The sequence below is a fragment of the Ixodes scapularis genome, unplaced genomic scaffold (genome assembly GCF_016920785.2).
Source record: "Ixodes scapularis isolate PalLabHiFi unplaced genomic scaffold, ASM1692078v2 PGA_scaffold3__209_contigs__length_174095766, whole genome shotgun sequence".
In the NCBI taxonomy this organism is placed as follows: Eukaryota; Metazoa; Arthropoda; class Arachnida; order Ixodida; family Ixodidae; genus Ixodes; species Ixodes scapularis.
In genome coordinates this window covers 74,142,901-74,161,498 of record NW_024609868.1, presented here as the reverse complement: position 1 = coordinate 74,161,498, position 18,598 = coordinate 74,142,901, and the positions used below count along the sequence as shown (strand labels likewise).

The following is an 18,598-nucleotide window of genomic DNA, read 5'->3' as shown; positions in this document are numbered from 1 at the left end:
TCTTTTTTCACCACATTATCAATCCGCCCGAGTGTATCACGTTCATAAGGTTCGTTAGTACAGATGTAGGACTGCACTTTGAAGTAGTGCTTTTTTTCCGAAAACAATTTGCCAATCCAACCGGTTACCTTCTACCGTAGTATCAAGTTTGTCAAACGATGCCTTTTATTCTGCCCTGAAATCGGTGAAGCTGCTAAAATAAAAGTTATGCAGTGTGTGTCGCGGAATCGAGGTCTGCTTTGATGTACATAAACTGTCCTGCTGTCATTTGTTGATATAGAGTGATGCTGTGTGTTGCGAAGTTGTGATTTGCTTCCATGTGTATGGAAGATAACGTCAAGTATGCCGTTCATTTAACCCAACTGTACTTCACAAGAAGCCTGCTTGTGTGTTTTCAAGTAATGTTTGGCGTTTGAAACCCCCTTCCCCCCTCCCCCCGCTGTAATGCCGAAAGGCGCTGCGGGTTTGGGATAAATAAATAACTCGGAACCCAGAAGACAAAAGGGACTGAGAGCTCTGAAACCACGAAATGTGCGAAAAATAAAGTGGTCTTCGAAACTTTATCTTTACACATACACCCATGCCTCCCTTTTCGGTGTTTGACCAGTTGACCCAGTTACGAAGTGTCCTATGACGAATTCTCCTATGCGACAATAGCCCAGCTACTAGATGACCTTTTACAAAATGTCTTTCAACGAATAGATACTTAGCCTCCTCCGCTCAGCTAAGTATCTAGAAGGTTCAGTTTAAGGTTTATTGTATTCTGTTGTGTCCGAGACCTTGTGGTGTGGTGAAGTGTAACGTTTCATGAGGCAACAATGCTCCATTTGTTCTGGAGCTTTATTTTAAAAGTTTCTGCTCCAAACGTCATGTGCAACTCGTTCACTTTCAGCCGAAGCTGGCACATTAATGATCCGATTTTATAAATTATTACAGGAGTCAGAAAATTGTTCACCGAGATTTTGAGCCAGGAAGTTATAGTCGAGTTATTTCTTTTTTTTTTTAATTTGTGTCTTCAATTATTCTTGGCGTTATCTTATCTAAATAACAAAACTTTTTACAGTAATTGTGTATTATTTTAGCTGTATCAAACTATATAGATACTACGAATACACAGGGCGTTGGGAGCGTATACAGCCCTGTTTTTCTGCCGCTAACATAATTAAATATCGCCAGACCCTAACTCCACCATTTTGATAGTGGAGCGGAGGTTTTCAGAAGAAAGCTCTGTGTCGTAATGTTGAACTACAGGCCAAAAGAGACCAAGCATACTGTGAGTTAGATTTTTTTTTTTTTGCGAGTTTGATATTTGGCAAGTTTCTCCAACGAATTTTCTAGATTTTGTGTGTTATACTTCCTATTCATTCGCGTGGGGTTATTGGCTCACGGAACCAGTTGTTCGTGATTATTTTAATATTGCTATATTTGTGACACTGAAGTCTGCGAACGTGCCCTAGATTGTTAATGACATTTTTTTTTTTTAATCGCTCACACCTTTTAAACGTTTTACTGAATATTCGGCATTTTGTTCCAACCCCTAGGCACGTTCTGGCGCAAGTTCGACGGGCCGTAATGTTTGTTTTATTTTTCGAATAGAAAAAGCTATTCTCTCCTAAACATTCGGTACAGGAAAATAAGATTTGTCACAAAATACAAAAGTCCCTCAGATTTGCTAAAGCGGTACGATTATGGCCATTTGTGCAAGAACGCGTGTGTATATATACTACATATTTTTTCACGTCGGTATCAGCACCGGTGTTAAATATGAGTGAAGCAGGTGGAGTGCCCAACGGGTCGAAATGTCAATCCGGACGAAATGTCCGTCGAGTCAACATGTTCATCCAGGTAAAAACGTACATTGACACATAAATGTTCATATAGCCAAAATGTTATTGGACATTTTGATTCGATGCACATTTCATCTTGCTGGACATTTTGACCTGTAATCGTAAAGGACCCAGTTGCGGTCATACTAAAAATAGCGCAAAAGAGACGGGACAAAAAGACGAAGAGGCACACAGGACAGGCGCTAACTGGCAACTAAACTTTATTGAAAGCTTGCAACTTTGCTACCGCCATGCACGCGCTTAGTCTCGTTCAACAGAAACAGGGCGTACCGCCAAATCGGTACGCCCTGTTTGCCAGCAGACCAAGCTTTTACGACCCAGTTGCTCCGCTCCGAGCGCGAAGTGTCTGCCTGTAATAATACTTCGTCGTACGCCAGAGCCATGATGATATCAAATCCTTGCGTCTCGGCCGAGCCATAATAATAACAACGCCTGGCACCCAAAATTGCATGAGCAGGGCAAAAAAAAAAAAAATATATATATATATATGAAGTGCTTCAAAACGTGGCACCGGTGTTTGCTTAAACTCTGGTAGCATGGTATTCAACTTCAGTTTCTACAAAACGGTATTCAATAAACTAAAATAACTATAAATAAACATATTTAAACTTGGCCATGCTTATACATTTCTCTTGCTTCTGGGCTTTCGAAAGTACATTAGGTTTGTAATATCTAGAATATGCATATACATTACGAACGATAAAATCTTGCCTTGGGTACCTATTGTTTACCTAAATTACATTACTTAAAAATAAAATGCATCGTGGTACAAACTACCTTTTTCAAAGTATACTTTGAAATAAGATTTTCAAAATATTTATCGTGCATTTTCCTATCATGGCACTGAATACGCCATGTTAAAGTTGACTGTAGTATTAGCGAAGAAAAATAAAACACAAATGGAAATATTTTTTGCGTTAACTCTTAATAAAAATATTTTTTGTGACTTCGATCGCTCGCTTTAGACTAACCAAGAACACAAAATATTTGCGCAAAACCATTTGTGACTATATATTTTTACAATTACTTTAATAAATCTAGAGCCCCCAAGGCACTCCGAATTTTAGAAAAATAAATACCGCCATATGATAGACAATATTTTAGCTAAAAAACTTTAGCTGTATCTACACTTTTTGGTGCCTCCTGGGGGGATGATTATAGCAGCTTCTGGTTAGGGGTGACTTCGTTCAATATTTGATTGATAATATAGAAAAGACCCATGAAATTCACATCGATCATATAAATGTTTGTGGTATTGTTTTATAATGTTTGGAAACATCCATACCACAAAAAAATACAAAATATAGATAGCATGCTGAAAGTTCATTTTCATAGTCATTCACAGGTTTCCACAGCAAACATTTATTTTCAGCAACCCCCACCACATGGAAATATTCCTGTGATCATAGACATGAGCTTTGCCAGGTATGTATACATACAAAAACCTATCAATCTGTACATTTGAAGAAAAAAAAACAAAAAAAGGGAATTATTTTCTCCCAGGGCGCTCTTCATTCAAAGAATAGCTCGTTTTCATAGAACGCATGAAGAATCACCACGTCATTGTGTTATCCATGACATCCTTCCACGTCGGACTATGGAGGCTGTAGAACTGGGAGTACCACTTGCGGAAAGCCGTAATGGGATGCTCCTCCTTCACCAGCAAAGGGTTCCTGAGGCGAATCTTTTTGTTCCAAACAATGATGTCTCTTTCCATCTGAAATGGGAAGACCCTTCATCAGTACAAATATTTAAATGCTTGAAAGATGACACATGGATATTGGCAAAAATCCTAAAGTGCAACGAGAACCTAAACTTGTCAACGTGATGACACAAGAAAATGACAAACCATTCGAGCTACGGCAAAGCTCACGATGGTCGAATAATGGTCACCTATGTCATCCATAGAAAGAGCTTCCAGCCAACCTTACTTGCCATTTCAAGATGTAACCCTCCTTCCCTTCCCCCTCCACAACGTTCGTCACCAGTTCACTTAAACGCCACCTCTTTCGCTCGTTGCTGCAGCTCTGATATATTTCTGGAAGGACTCACCGCTGCGTGCAGAAAGGGTAGCACTTCAGTCGACTGAGGACAAACATCAGCAGTAGAGGGGACAGAGTCTGTACCTCGTAGGTTTGCCAGCTGACTTACTTTGATAACCGTACTATAGCTAACCACGTAGGTAAACTAACGGTCTGATCAGCAAGAGCAATCCACCTTAGAACCTTCTGATGTCTCAGATGCATTGTCCTAACCATGTAGATAAATACATTAAATATATTTCGAACTTGTTATTCGCTGCATGTTTTCTACATACATTTACTTGGTCATTAATTAATCTTTATTTATACGTACATGTCATGACTCTTTTGTATAAAGTTCAGTCTAGGCGCTCATTGTCTTTACAGGCTCGTGATTTAAAGGTAGAACAGCTAAGAGATGTTCCTATGTTTGCCTCCACTAAAAGCCAGCATTTCCATCCTAGTCTTATATCTAAAGCATCGCCTAAAGCATGTTCCAAACACTGAATAAAATTAGGCGTGTGTTGATCCTAGCTGCATTTAATAACCAAGATAGTGCCGAAAGAAGGGTATGAGCCTTGTATTTGACACGCCGTATGTCCACATGTTAAAGCTTAAAAGCATCAGATTACGATTGGTAAGTGGCCCAATCAGTCCGATTGTCTAACCAGCTATTGCATAACGACCTATTCCTTTAACAGGAAAAAATTCCTACGCTTATCTGGCTTTAAATTTAGCTTTAAAACCGGCAAGTGGTAGGTGGAATATTGATTAGACCACACTTATAAGCCACGAGTATAAGTATGATCGTTCACCAATTAGCCTGCGCGATTACACGTATGTCGTCTAGACATATTGTTCTCAAAAGAGGTTGATGTCTACATACGTCCAGTTTTGCGATATTCTATATTTTAATGCATAATGCCACTAGAGATTCATATTGCTACTCAAAACCAAGAGGCATTGCACCATCTGTGGATTTATAAATGAACAATTTTAACGCTAAACAAATGAGATTTTAATGCGCTAAGTGAATTATCTCCTCATCTCTTCTTTAAAACTATTTTCATAGTAAGAAAAAGGGGGCTTGAATACATTCGTTCACTTTTGACGAGATGAAGGGAATAGTATGGTATGTAGGTTGATTTCAAAGCTCCTACTTTCAAATAACTGCAACAGCTGATTGTCCTATATTGTCAGGCTTTAAATCTAGTGTAATCTTTTAAAGTATATTTGTGTAATGTAGAGCCTAACAGAGCATTAAACGCAATATTAAACCAAATAATAGACATGAAAAGAATTTCTTTGTGCACCACGTTTTCCCGTTTCTATACTTTCGAGTGCGACGCACAACTATCTTCTCTAGACTTCCAAACCCACGCCTTAAATATACAAACCCACCATTCTTCGGTTTCCAAGTTCAAAAAACTTTCGCATAATCCATGGCATCCTAGGCTCAGTGAACGTTAGATGGATCAGTCGTTGTTCCTGTGGTCCCATGGGTGTCACAGCCATGACAGTTATGAAGCCACCGAACACTGTTCGAGCGCGGAACACAAGCAGGGCTGGTCCCAGTGCCCTGAAGTATCCTTCTGTGACGAACTGTTTTATCTCTAGTCCCATGACAGACGGGTAGATAGTAAGGTCAGTTCTGGCAGTAGTTCCTTGTGAAGACCACGCAGCGTCGAAGCGGTAGGACATGAGACGTCCTTTCCACGACTGGCCGGCATCACGGGCAAAGTCTTCGGTGGAAACGAAAGTCGAAGGCTTGTGGATTGCGTTCAGGTGACCAATGTCCGCTCCATTTTCCGAAATGTCTTGAACGTGGCAGAGGGCCCGTCTTTCAAAGCGCGATGTCTGTATCCATGCACCGTTGCTAATCTCTGGCTGATCTTCCACCTCCCAGGACGGTGCTTCACACTCGGCGTGATGCCAGACAAATATGAAACCCAGCAACTCCCGACAGAGCCACGTCTTGACCTTCGCAAACTCCGGCACTGCGTTGCAAGAAAAGATTTTTTTTTTATATCTTAGCACATATTGCAATGGTCAGTTTATTGAGGTCCTATAGGACATTCTCGCGGTGCTTGAGATAGCGCAGAGTAGAACATCGCGTGCACGCGTTCAACACTTCACTCTAATAAGTAGAGAGTTCTGGTAGACTTATATTTGCACACTGATAAAAACAAATTAAAGAAAACAGAACACGGCAGTCTTTTCGCGAGCTTGAAATTATCGAGTGTTTTAGGGTAAACGATACTTCCCGGGACCATAGTCCTGGTAACATGTCTATCTGAAATATCGTTTAGTAAATGTCTTTTTATAGCTCATATGCAATTGACCGAAGCTTGCTTTCGTATACAGTAGTTATATAGTGTGTTTGCAATGCCGACACTCGATCTCAAATGGACCATGAAACCGGGCGCCTTCATGTTGCCGTCTTAACTTTTTGTCAGAGGTGTACATCACAGCTGGGTTTTGACTAACGGGGAGGCCACGTGACCAGATGGGTAGGCGAGGGGGGCTGAGGCTTGCGAGGAGGTGCTCGACCACCTGTGTGCACTGTGGGACAGGAGCTCGAGAGTATAGAAAGCACTTGAAGAGCTCCAGATTTATCTGCACAATTAACGGTAGTATCGCTTTATTCTAGGAACAACTGTCAAGTGTACACAAGCTACATGTTAAACTCTCTGATCAAGAGCGCCGCGCACGTAGGTGTCTGGCGTCTTTAAACTCAGAGTATCGTTAAACGACTGTGAAGCTAGAACGTTTCACGTATGCAACCCGATCGGCCAATACTTTTCCATACACTTTATGTCCACGCTTCTTTATTGTGAATCTCTTCAATGGAGTTCCGATTGGCTACTCCCGGAATCTCACTGGCTGATAAGCGACTATAAGATGTTCAGGCTTCGCCCCGTTTTTTTAGAGCGCAGCTCTTATGCGCCCGTTTTCAGCTTGCGCGGCTTCGCCGTCGCCGTCGGCGTCGGCGTAACCTTGAGGTCACATGACCCTGAAGTCACATGACCACATCCCCTCAGGTCACGTGGCGCCGTGACGTCACGGGTTCACGTGACCTCAGGGGGGGTCACGTGACCTCACGGGGACCACGGGGGGTGAAGGAGAGGAGGGGAGGAGGAGTAGCAAGCAGGATGACGAGGTGAGGAGGAGCGAGGAAATGTATACCCTCCCCTCAGTACCCTTCCATCCTCCTCCTCAAGAGCTGCGCTTTAATTCGGCGTTACAGGGAGTTGTAAACGGCTTTCATTTTTTTAATTTGTGAGTGACTATACATGCCCTGCACGTGACGTCAAGCCACCGTAGCAGCCGTCACTGCTTCGTACCATGCTCGTACCTTCTGCAGCATACATTTAATGGTACCACAATATTTGTTCTTCTCGGTGCAAAGTGACTGCTGCATAAGGTACGGGCACTGGAGCATGGTACGGGGATTAACGATGGCTCATATGACGCCAATGCAAGCGATGCATAAGAATTGATTTTCAATCAATTTCAGTACTCTCCTATATATTGATCTGTTCATTGTAATCAGAGAAGAAAGACGATATTTTAGATGTCCCTAATTTCACATCCTCTCTTTCTATCCATACATTCGCGCCCTACGCCAACATTCGATGTCAAAGATGCTTTATGCCAAAACAGATTGAAGAGAAGTAGTGATCTCATAATTATGGATAATGACATGTCATCAAAATAAGGCGAAAAGCTAAAAAAAGTCTCACCCTTGATGGCGCGTGTCTTCGAGGCGGAACACCACGAAAATAGAACGCAAGAGCCATTCACATAAGTTTCGTCACTCAGATTATAACGAGTGAAGTTTTCTAATTGCGGGGCTGCTAAAACGTAGCTTTTAGAAAGTAAACTAGAAGAAGCGACCAGTGTTTTACTGGATAATTTTAATAATATTGTTTATATTATACCAACAATACGCTATTTATCAACATTCAACCATCTTTCGTGTAATCTATTGGGCGGTTGCGGGCTGCCGAAGCACGAACGTCGGCTGTCGGACACAAAATTTCAAGTTATCATTAAAAGTGAATAAGGTTGACGTTTTTTTGCTTGGCATAATGAAAACAGCGTAACTAGACGGTACAAAGTGAAAAAAAAAAACACGGGACAGGTGCTAATACTGTGTGCTTCTGGTTCATCCGAGTGCGATATTCAACCGTTTAGCGCAACTTAGCAGGTGCTTAGCGCGTGCCCTATGTTGTTCTCTTAACCTAGCCTCGTCTATTTGTGTTGTTCTCAAAATATTTATTTCTATATTTATACTACGTCTCCTATTGTGGAATTCTTAGGAGTGGGGAAAGATGATTGAATAATACAAAAAAAAAATAACAGCATAAAACAACGGGAAACTGTCAGCAGTATCAGCAGGATAGGTATGAAATAGCTTGCGCTATGCCATTCATTCACCAACTAGCCCAGCAAGCCACTTTTCTTTTTCTTTTTTTTTATAGAGCAAGAAATTAAGCTATGTTTAGCGTATCGGAACTTCATTCCACGCTTTTATTGTGGGTGCCGCCATTTTGGGGCTTAGGACAGAATGCGCGCGATTGGCGATCCTTACTATCCGTAAGTGCCCTTTCCTGTTCTTGCGATACAGTGTCTAAACGCTCAGGCGATACTATCTTGCCCTCCGGCAAACTGTTTTAACATTTCTGGAGGACGACGTAAAACCCTTTTTCTGCAATTTCTGATAAAACTTTAGATCGCTGACAACAATTATTTAAGGTGCCAAGATGGCTCAGGGAGCCCTTACCTCTAAGCGTACCATATTTATCGGGTTCTATTCTGTACCTTTGCTAGCATACGGCACGTGGGTGCAGACTCCGTCTTCTGCTCTGAACCTCCAGCCGTGAAAAGGGCACTCGATGCAGTCCCCCGTCACGCGGCCCATGGTTCCCAAATGAGCACCCAAGTGGGGACAGTAAGCATCCATGACGTGAGGCACGTTATCTTGGGTTCGGAATGCAACAAGTTCCATGCCTGAGAAAGAAGCATATATGTACTTAAAATAAATGCGTTATCACTGACAATTTTGTTAGCCACCCATGCAGTTCCTTACGCACCGATCGCACTGATGGACTCGACTTTGTTCTTCTCCAACTTTGAAGACTCGAGTATCGGGATCCAACCGTTCGGGAACACCGGTGGTAATCCTCCTGGGGAGCGCCGAATTCGGTTCGAGTGGCCCTGGGGGGTGAACAAAAATGCTAAAGGGGCACGTTGATGTGGTGTTGCATTCATCTATGTTGATGTGTCTCTCCTAGTTTCGTACACACTATGTGCGCCCAATGATGAAGCAGTTGTGCAGACGTCGTCGGAAATTAATTTTTATATGTTACCCCTTCCCTTATGTAATACCCCTAACCGGGTCTTTAAGGTAATAAAATGAAAATGAAATTAAATTATAGTAGACACCAAAACGTGGCGAAGACTTGCAGTGCAGAAGACACTTGCCCCTTGCACATGTCTGCCCCAGCGCTGTCCCGCTCTAATTCCGCCCGTCGTCCCGCGTGAGAGCTGTGCTTTTGGCCGCCCGAGGCCAATGTTGCCCGACGATGCCAAAGGTTTGGTTTCGGTTTCTGATCACGTTCAAAATAAAATTTCATAAAACATATCCCATTTTCGAAATGCAAATGACGTAGTGTATTTTATTAGTGCTTTTCTTTATATTGTGCACGTGCATGAGCGAAAAGGAAGCGTCTTCGTACTCCTAGAACGTAAAGATTACTCTTACTCTGAATGACTCTCAGCGTAAAAGATAAGAATGCCAACATTACATTACCGAGTCAGTCTCGTCCTAGCTCACTCCCGAACATTCTAGGTCGAATATTCGATATGACGAGTGTATTAGATCAGGAGCCGAGAGTGTTCTCGCCGACTCTCTCTTTCGCAGTATCGCTCCAGCCAGCTTTCAAGCCGACGCAGCGACGTTGCCTGCTGCTGTTTCGACGTTTACACTTTCTTTCGTTTTTCGCACAACTTCGCCGATCAAAGCTTCATTTTAAGTTTACGCTCGCCGAGCCTTTTCCATCCCTGACAAAATGGAGTCACGCATGAACACAATTTTTTCGGAATTGAGAGGAGCTGCCAGGGGACCCGGAATCCATGTTAAGAAGACCGCGACGGACTTCCCTTTTCAAGCATCTGGCCGGATATCAGCACAAGACATTTCCGTCTTCCGTCGGATGGGCGTTGCTATCTTGGAATCACATGACGCGGCCGCCATACGGTGGCTCCCGACCCGTAGCTCAGCTCTTCCCTACGCGCCTTGGCGGATGCATTGCATTCTCATATTTCGTCGCGTTTCACCGCGAGGAGCGCCGTCCTATGCTTATAGACGCTTTACAGCAGCTGTGCATGGGCGCCGCCATAACTGACCTTCAGTTTTTGTTCCCTCTTATTCCGTTCGCTTCACTTCATCATTACCACAGCAGGACAGGTTATTGCCATCTTAGGTGCTACAGTGTACTTGTGCCCAGCATAGGCCCTTGTGAAGACCCGTCAACGCCCGCTTCAGTGGCTCGGCATCTCGGTAAGACAAGAGAAGGGCAGCTATGGCGGCTCAATCTGGCGCGTGTGTAAAGCGTCTATACAATAGTATGCTTAAATTCATGTAAGGTGCACAACTTCTGCACTTCAGTTTATAACCCGTTTTAACTACTGACTTCGTTCAGTGACTAGTCGGCGCACCAGATACGTGTGTGTCAGCTAGAGGAGGCAGAGGAATCAGCCTGAGCACAGATGCACATTGAGTGTGTAGATGTCTTTAATAAGGATTTTGCTTGGGGGATTTGGAGCGGTTTTATACCATAGTTACACAAGCGCTCTCAACTGCCACTGACCCAACCACCGTTTGACTCAATCGCGATCGGCCGGCGTCAAGCTTGGTCACACAATTCTGTAAGTCGGACAGAGTGCGACTAGAACGCTTGACGACGTTAATCCTTTTACGGGTTGCTAAGGCAGCAGCTGCGTCGGCTCGAACAAAACGGGGTCAAAATCGATTTTGGTTGAAGATTGCATACGACCGCACGAGGGTTGAGAGGCCAATTCCAAATTACAGGGCAGGATGTCTTATTGACAGTAGCGGAACATTAGCAATAAAAAGTGGAATGTACATGTATGATCGCGTATCTAGGATATTAACACTCGATAACTAGTGTCAACTTAAGGTGCCACCATATCTGTTTTTGAAAAAAATCGTGCTCTGTCTTGATGAGAAATCGAAAACAGAGGGTCTTGATTTTATGGAAAAATTTTTTTGCTGCCCTAAATATTCGTTTGTTCGGTTTATTTATGAATTTAAAGAAGCTTTACATTGTGCTCGGTCCTAAGACTGCACTCATTTGGGTGTCTTAATGTTTTGCTGAAGATATATAATTCAATTATTTCTTTTAAACAGAAGTGCTAGGTATTCCCATTGTACAAACTTTTTTTCCCAGAGAGCTTGTGAGCGCCATGAAGTACGCGATATGTGAATCTCAAAAGAAACTGTCTGAATAAGAATCATCAGAATGCAGCCTTGTCGATGTAGGACTTACTTTCAGCGGCTGGCAACTCTGCTGAAAGTAAAAAGCGCATCTGTTTAAAAGAATAAAATCGGTCTACACAGGTCCATGAAGTGGTACCTGGCATTCGACTCCAGCTCAGCTTGCAGGAGGTCCTTTCTCTTTAACCTTTTATTTTCATTTCGCAATTTTTTCAAGAAAACAGATGCCAACCCTAACCTGACGGGTCTCTCATTTATCTCATAATTTCTTCAATAAAAAAATGGGAACAATATTATTATTATTATTATTATTATTATTATTATTATTATTATTCCTCCTCTTCCTCCTTTCCTTTTTTTTCTGTCATCTCCTTGTCCCATGCAGAAACGATTGCGCTTGAAAGTGAGAATTTCAATTTCATGATTTTTATGTGAGCTTGTTATACGCCTCCTTCACAAAGTACTAGGAGTTTTCTAGAAAAATTAAAAAAAAACACTCAACTGCATAACAGGGGCTAATTTTGCTTGGTTGGCAATAATAATAATGATGTAACAAAACAGGATCGATGTGATATGTCTGATCATTTGAACATACTTGCAAACGAGGGTATTGGAAGTGCTTTTAAAGCTCGTACAAGAGAAGAGATATTATCAGGTAAACTAGTCACGTCCTGCATCGATCATATCTGAGTTCGAGCGGAGAATACCGTTACAATGTCATCGGTTATCACGCAAAATCTCGCCGATCATTATTTTGTAGGATGTCAGTTTGTAAACCCTGGGGAAACCAAGGCTGAAGCCGAAACAAAGCAAATAGAAATTATCCATAATGTAAAACTAGGTCGCCTCATTTCGACATTTGACTGCATCTCGTTTCGTAAGTCTACATCCCAATCTGACCTCTACACAGTGTTCACACAGATCATTAATTCTTTCACAGAGAAATGTAAACGAACAGTTAGAATTAAAAAAAAAACCGAAGACCGGATTACGCATGGCTATAAACACGGAGGTACTTACCGCCATAAAAGCAAAAGAACTCGCTTGGGCACGGAGTCGGCGAGCATCAGAGAATAATAAACTTGGTTCTGAATTTATAATCACGAGGTACAGAGATAATGCTATGCTTCGACTGGCGAAAAGAAAGCACTTCAAGGACAAATAAGAAAAGGCCCGATTTAGCTCTTCACAGGCATGGTCACTCGTCAATACTGTTTGTAGTCATCAGCGAAAGCCATTTGTGGAGGACCTTGTAGAAAAACATTTTGGTAACAATTTGACAGAAATTGTTGAACCATTCAATTCCTACTTTGTTAGATCCACCCGTGCTCCACAAAGAGCTGGTATTTCGGAAGCAGTAATAGAGATGAACGCAACCTCCGCTTTTCTTTGTCCTATGAGCTTGGACGATTTACGTTCCATTATTTTCAGCATTAAGCCTACTAAGTGTCCAGACGTGGATGGTATAACTCTTGGATCTCTTCAGAGAAACTTCACATATTTGCAGGATAGCTTCTTTTCGTGTTGAACGAATTTATCGAATCGGGCATGATCCCTAATGAGCTTAAGACTTCTATAGTGCGACCGATCTTCAAAGGCGGGGTTCTTAAAAAGGTAGAAACCTACCCCCGATTTCGATTTTGCCCGTGCTAGAACATGTTTTTGAGAAACACATTTTTTATATAATGACTCGTTTCATAGATCAGTGTTTACTGTTTTCTTCTAGGCAGTATGGGTTTATTTCTGGGAGTGGTACACAGTTGCTTTTAGAACATGTAGCTGGCGAAATTTACTCTGCTTCTGAGGTCAACTTGCTTCTTTGCGCCGTTTTTCTAGACGTCAGCTAGGCCTTCGTACGGTAAATCACGATATTTGTTTGGAGAAACTTTGGAGGTTCGGTTTCCGTGGACCTTTTCACTCGCTTTTGGCAAATCTGTTAGAAGGTAGGGCCCAGATGGTTCTATAGATAAAGTTAATAGCTCAACGCAGTTTCTCGAAACTGGCGTCCCTCAGGGGTCGGTGCTATCCCCATTACTTTTTAATGTTTATTTAAATGACCTAGAATCTGTTATTTGTGGATGTAATATTTTTCAGTATGCCGATGACACCTTACTTGTTTTACGACGTATCAATTTCGATAGGGCGGTTCGCGCTCTACAGGGAAATGTGCTTAAAGTTATGGTTTGGTATGCGGCCAACCGTATTTTTGTTAACCCATTATAAACTAAACTCGTCTGTTTCCGTATTCCCTAGAAACCTTTTTTTTTCAGTATCAGTCTTTTTTTCGATAGTTGGCACTAGTAGCCACACTCCATATTAGGATGTCATATGCTATCAATATGAATTATGCAGTAACAAATTGCTCTCAAAGGTAAAATGTGTTTGTGGCGATATATATCGGGCGAACGATGCTCGATGGTTTAGATAGAATACCGTTAATATCAAAACTCTACGACATCTTTCAGAAAACAAAAAGTTTGAAGATCTAAGCGCTGGTGCTAATTAAATGTTCGAAGATATGAGAAAAGTGTCTTTGCTGACGTTATCCTGTTTTTTTTTTTTCATTCCTTTTCATGTTTATGTTGAAACATTCGGTGTAGACTCCCTGTGGGCATACTCTCCTTCACTCAGTCGCATGGATCGCAGCCGATGGTACGATCCCACGTAGCCAATCAAGCAACGACAAAGGTGCGTCGTCATGGCGCTCACGCGTTCACTTTGTAGCATTGCCATCACCGGCTTATCAAGAATAAAGAGCCACAATGAGTGCATCTCTCATCGCTGCCTCGAGATTAGGGGCCCAAATATTAAGCACCGCACCGTGAAAAGCGCGAGTCACTGGGCGTTTTCTATTTACGATTGGTTCTGCGATTACAGAACACGTAGAGAAAAACGACGAGCATCATGACGTGGGTTTTTGACGCTGTTTGATTGGTTTTATTGGTTCGTAACTTCGCGGCTGCGTCTGAAACAACGTTACTAGATTAGCTACGTTAGCTACGCTACCTGCCTGCAAGTCACGTTCGTAGTTGGGCCAGTCGTTATGTCTTATAAAATCAACAAAACAGCGCGAGAGACCAGTTGAACAAGAGGCCAGGTACTGCGCCAACTCCCGAATTACCTTCTCTTTCACTACAATATGCGCGTATATTAAAAAAAAAAAAAGAAATCCTGAGAGCAGAAAGGGTCGGCACTGCCGCTAATATTTCTCATGTCTCTTTCTTGTTTTTTTTTATTTTCTATAGCTTGAACTGGTTATGAACTGCAGTCAAGAGTTAACGGAGTGTCTATATTCTGCTCCTAATGGGCCTTGCCCTTTTCTACACAGAGTGTTATACTTTTCGCGCTTGAAAAAGTATTATACAGGGTGTCGCAAAAAACAAAATACAGTTGTTTTTTTTACCGCAAAAATAAACTAGGCATCGCCGAACGCACGTTCTCTGCCCAGAGGTACCACCAGAGGCCACAACCAGTAGCCAAAGTTTCAGCCCGATCCGATACCTTGATCATAAGTTATAAGGGGTTTTCGAAAATTTCATTGGAAAAATGGTGGCCGACGGAGTTTTCGAATACAAAGGGATCTATTTAGGCACCAGAAACCGGAAACGGGCAAAAATGGGCTCCATTTTCCCATTCAAGTTTTCGGAAAATAACTTATAACTTGTGAATAAGGTGTCGAATCGAGCTGAAACTTTGGCATCTGGTTTTAAACTCTAGCGCTATTTTTGGGCGGAGAATGAGCGTTCAGCAATGCCTAGTGTATTTTGCAATAAAAAAAAAAAAACTTTCATTTTTCTTTATTTTGTGACACTGTACATCTTTGAATGTTTTATGCAGAGGTTACAATTCCTACAAAAACAAGAAGTATGTTTTGATACAGACCATATCCAATAGTACTCTACAAAAAAAGAAAAAAAGAAAACGTTAAAATAGTTTGAAAGTTAAGGAGTTCTATGAGTACTTCGGGGACACGCGTTACAGATTTTTAGGTCTTATTTAGAGCATCGAGCGCAATAGGTTTGTCTGAATGGGAATTCTTCCTCTATGAAACCTATTTTTTGCGGTGTTCCTCAGGGCAGTATATTAGGTCCCCTCCTTTTTAACCTCGATGTTAATGACGTCATCAACATTAACCCAAATGTCAAATTTGTAAATTACGCCGACGACACAACGCTACTTATTTCGGTCGAGGATCGCGACGTGCTAGTGGACATTGCAAATCTGACGCTGTCGAGATTTGAAATTTGGAGCAGGGAAAATTCATTAAAAATTAACATAAACAAAACTAAAGCTGTACTTTTTCGCTCGAGAAATAAATCGATTGGAATAATGACACATATTGCTCTTAACGCAACCCCAATTGAGATTGTGAGCAATTTTAAGGTTTTGGGAGTGATGTTTTCTGAGAATATGTCCTGGGATAATCACATAAATTATATAATTCCCAAACTGTCACGAATAACTGGATTGATATATCGCCATCGATCAATTTTGCCAACGAATGTGAAATCACTAATCTACAATTCTCTGTTTATTCGCATTTAAATTATGGCCATCTTGTTTGGGGCTCAACTACATCATCGAACCTTGAGAATATATTTTTATTACAAAAAAAAAAAAATACTGAGGTCCATCGGCGGCGTCCCGTTTGACCCCCATACAGCTGGTCTGTTTAGGGCTTTCCGCGTTATTAATATATACACTTTATACAATTATAGACTTAGTAATATCTTTAAAACAGAAAACGATAGAAATACACGTTTCCTTACAAATTTGGCTAATCTTTATCTAAAAGAACCGGTTTACCCCACTCGTCATGCACACCTTTGGGAGATGGTGGCTCGGAGAACAAATTACGGCTCCCAGATGGTTCGAGATACGTTGCCTAAATTGCTGAACCAGTTAGAAGAAAGTGAACTGGAATTGAATAGAATATCACCAAAACAACTTAGAGAATATTTTATAGGCTTGGATAGGTAAATTAGCAATGATTTCATAATTCATGTAATATTTTTTTTTATATTTTTTTAATATATATATATTTTTGATTCCTCGTTTGCTTAGTACTATTTTGCTCTTGTATAGTGTCCGCTTGTTTCACCTTGAACCATGTTTCGGTATGGAAAATCTTTTTTGTATGTGTTTTTTTTTTTGCTATTTCTGCTATTTCGCCTATGTAGGAGGTCGAGGACCTTGTCAAGCTGTACTTTACAACTTTTTTTCTCGACCTCCACCATCAGTGTTGATGGAAAATAAACTTACTTACTTACTTACTTAATTCACAATTTTAACTTATTCACGACGATCTCCTTTACTCACGCATTATAGATCTCCTTTGCGCACGCAACATTGTCTGTGCTGTGCGACAGATCTATTTAACCGAGACAGGTGGGAAAAAAAGCAATTTTTGTGCCATCTGACAGAAATATGCTGGACAACTATGTCCAAACATCAAGTCGACCTGCGCCTTGATCATTGAGAAAAACAAATAGGGGGATTTCATATGATACAATGAAATAGAGGTCTCATATGTGCATGCGGCTTTCTTTTCAATAGGAATAGACTTTTTTTATCAAATATATTAATAACCTTACCTCTTTGTGTCCTATCGCATGACGACGATTGATATAGTATATCCAAGATAGTCCGCAAAGAAGGCCGAAAGCGGACACGTAGAGTAGTCCTTCAGGAGTCCATGGCGCACGAGTTCCCTCCATAGCAGTCGCAAAAACTACAGGATAGTGCATCTGAGCAGCTTATACTAGAGAGGCAGGAGTACGACTTCTGGATACGAACGGCTTGGTGTGCTCATGGCCAGAATAGCAAATGTTCAATCGAAAGGAACGTGGAACGTCGAGGGTCGGGCTAGTTGGTATTCGTTGATTATGATCTAGAAACAGCGCCAAAAATAGGGACGGAGCAGAAGATACACGCGAACGGGGCAAACGCTCCTTGTGGAACTTCGGGGATTTCCAAAGGAGTGAAGAGGACGCGCGCACAGCTTTAATCAGCATTCGTCTGTTTGCGTGTTTCTTACTCTCCGTCCACGCTTTATTAATTAATTTTTGTTGATTTTTTTTCTGTATAATTTTTAAAAAAGTAGGAATGCATGCATATATTGCACCGCCTGAGAAGAAATACATAAACCAAGGCCTTTCATCTAAACGATCTTCCTTAAGGCAATAGATCGCTAGATAAAAACCAGCTCCACTGACTTGAAAACTCCGTTCACTTCGGACTCCGTACTTCTTAAAACAAAGAATAACTAAGACTGGGACAGCGCAGCGTATTGAAAGACACCGCACTACTCATGTGCGAATGTTGCGATACCTAAAACTACACTTTTTGCTGCATATAATTCTGCAAGCGGAACGGGGAAAGTGCATTTGGGGGTATGCGCCTTGCAAGTGGGCGCATTTCGGTCTTCTGCGCATAGGAAAGGAGGTGTGAAGGTGGGAGAGGAGGTTATACTAAGCTTCGCCTCCTCGGAATGGGGGTAGGGGTCGCGGATGGAAACATCTCGGCGTCGGCAATGGCGAACGTGCTGTAGCAGCTGTGGCTGTAGCCGTGAGTCCTTCCCGTGCTTGCTAGTTAAAAGAAAGAGAAGAAAACGTTCCGCTTCTGTCCTGTGTGGAGGCCGTCCGCATATATACCGATGGAAGGGGCTGAAGCTTGGTTTGCCTTCTTTTTGTGCACCCATATAGAAGGCAATGGACAGTGGTACCGCTTGCATCCTTGCTATGTTCCTCTAGTCTAATTGGATAGTATCTTGCACTGGACACGCTACCAGCAAGCCAGCGTCTGTCGTGCTTTCCTCCTTGACCAATGTAGCCGCACGCCGCGCCGTGTTGCTAAGGGCAAGGCGGCTTCACTCAGGGAGGGGCGTCTCCGCTCCAGCAATATTTTTACACAAGAATGACCTCTGAGGAATTTATCTATTACTAACCTGATGTCAGACCCCAGTGACAATTTTTTATCACGCAACAGCGCAAAAAAGGTGTCGAAAGGTGGTGTTCTGATGCAGAGGGGAATGTTCAGGTGCCTAAGACATCTATATATAGGAACTACTGTTTGTGGAACTTCTGAAAAGAGGAAGAAGCATGCCAAGCTTTACTCAGCACTCGATCAGCCTGAGCGAGGGCACGCGTTCCAGTTTCTTCGACTGCATTGCTGCAGAAAGATGGTTTGAGTAGATAGCTATACCTCAT

At 42.0% G+C, this 18,598-nt stretch overlaps 1 protein-coding gene across 1 annotated transcript; it reads right to left on the bottom strand.

Moving 5' to 3' along the window:
- Positions 1-3,185: 3,185 nt before the first annotated feature.
- Positions 3,186-17,194, bottom strand: LOC121837400 (cholesterol 7-desaturase nvd-like). The gene is made up of 5 exons (XM_042293017.1): positions 16,985-17,194; positions 8,965-9,088; positions 8,693-8,881; positions 5,270-5,865; positions 3,186-3,564 (listed from the first exon to the last, which is right to left on the bottom strand). Exons 1-5 carry the CDS (start codon positions 17,135-17,137, stop codon positions 3,400-3,402), a joined length of 1,227 nt encoding a protein of 408 aa, XP_042148951.1. The 5' UTR covers positions 17,138-17,194; the 3' UTR covers positions 3,186-3,399.
- Positions 17,195-18,598: the final 1,404 nt, after the last annotated feature.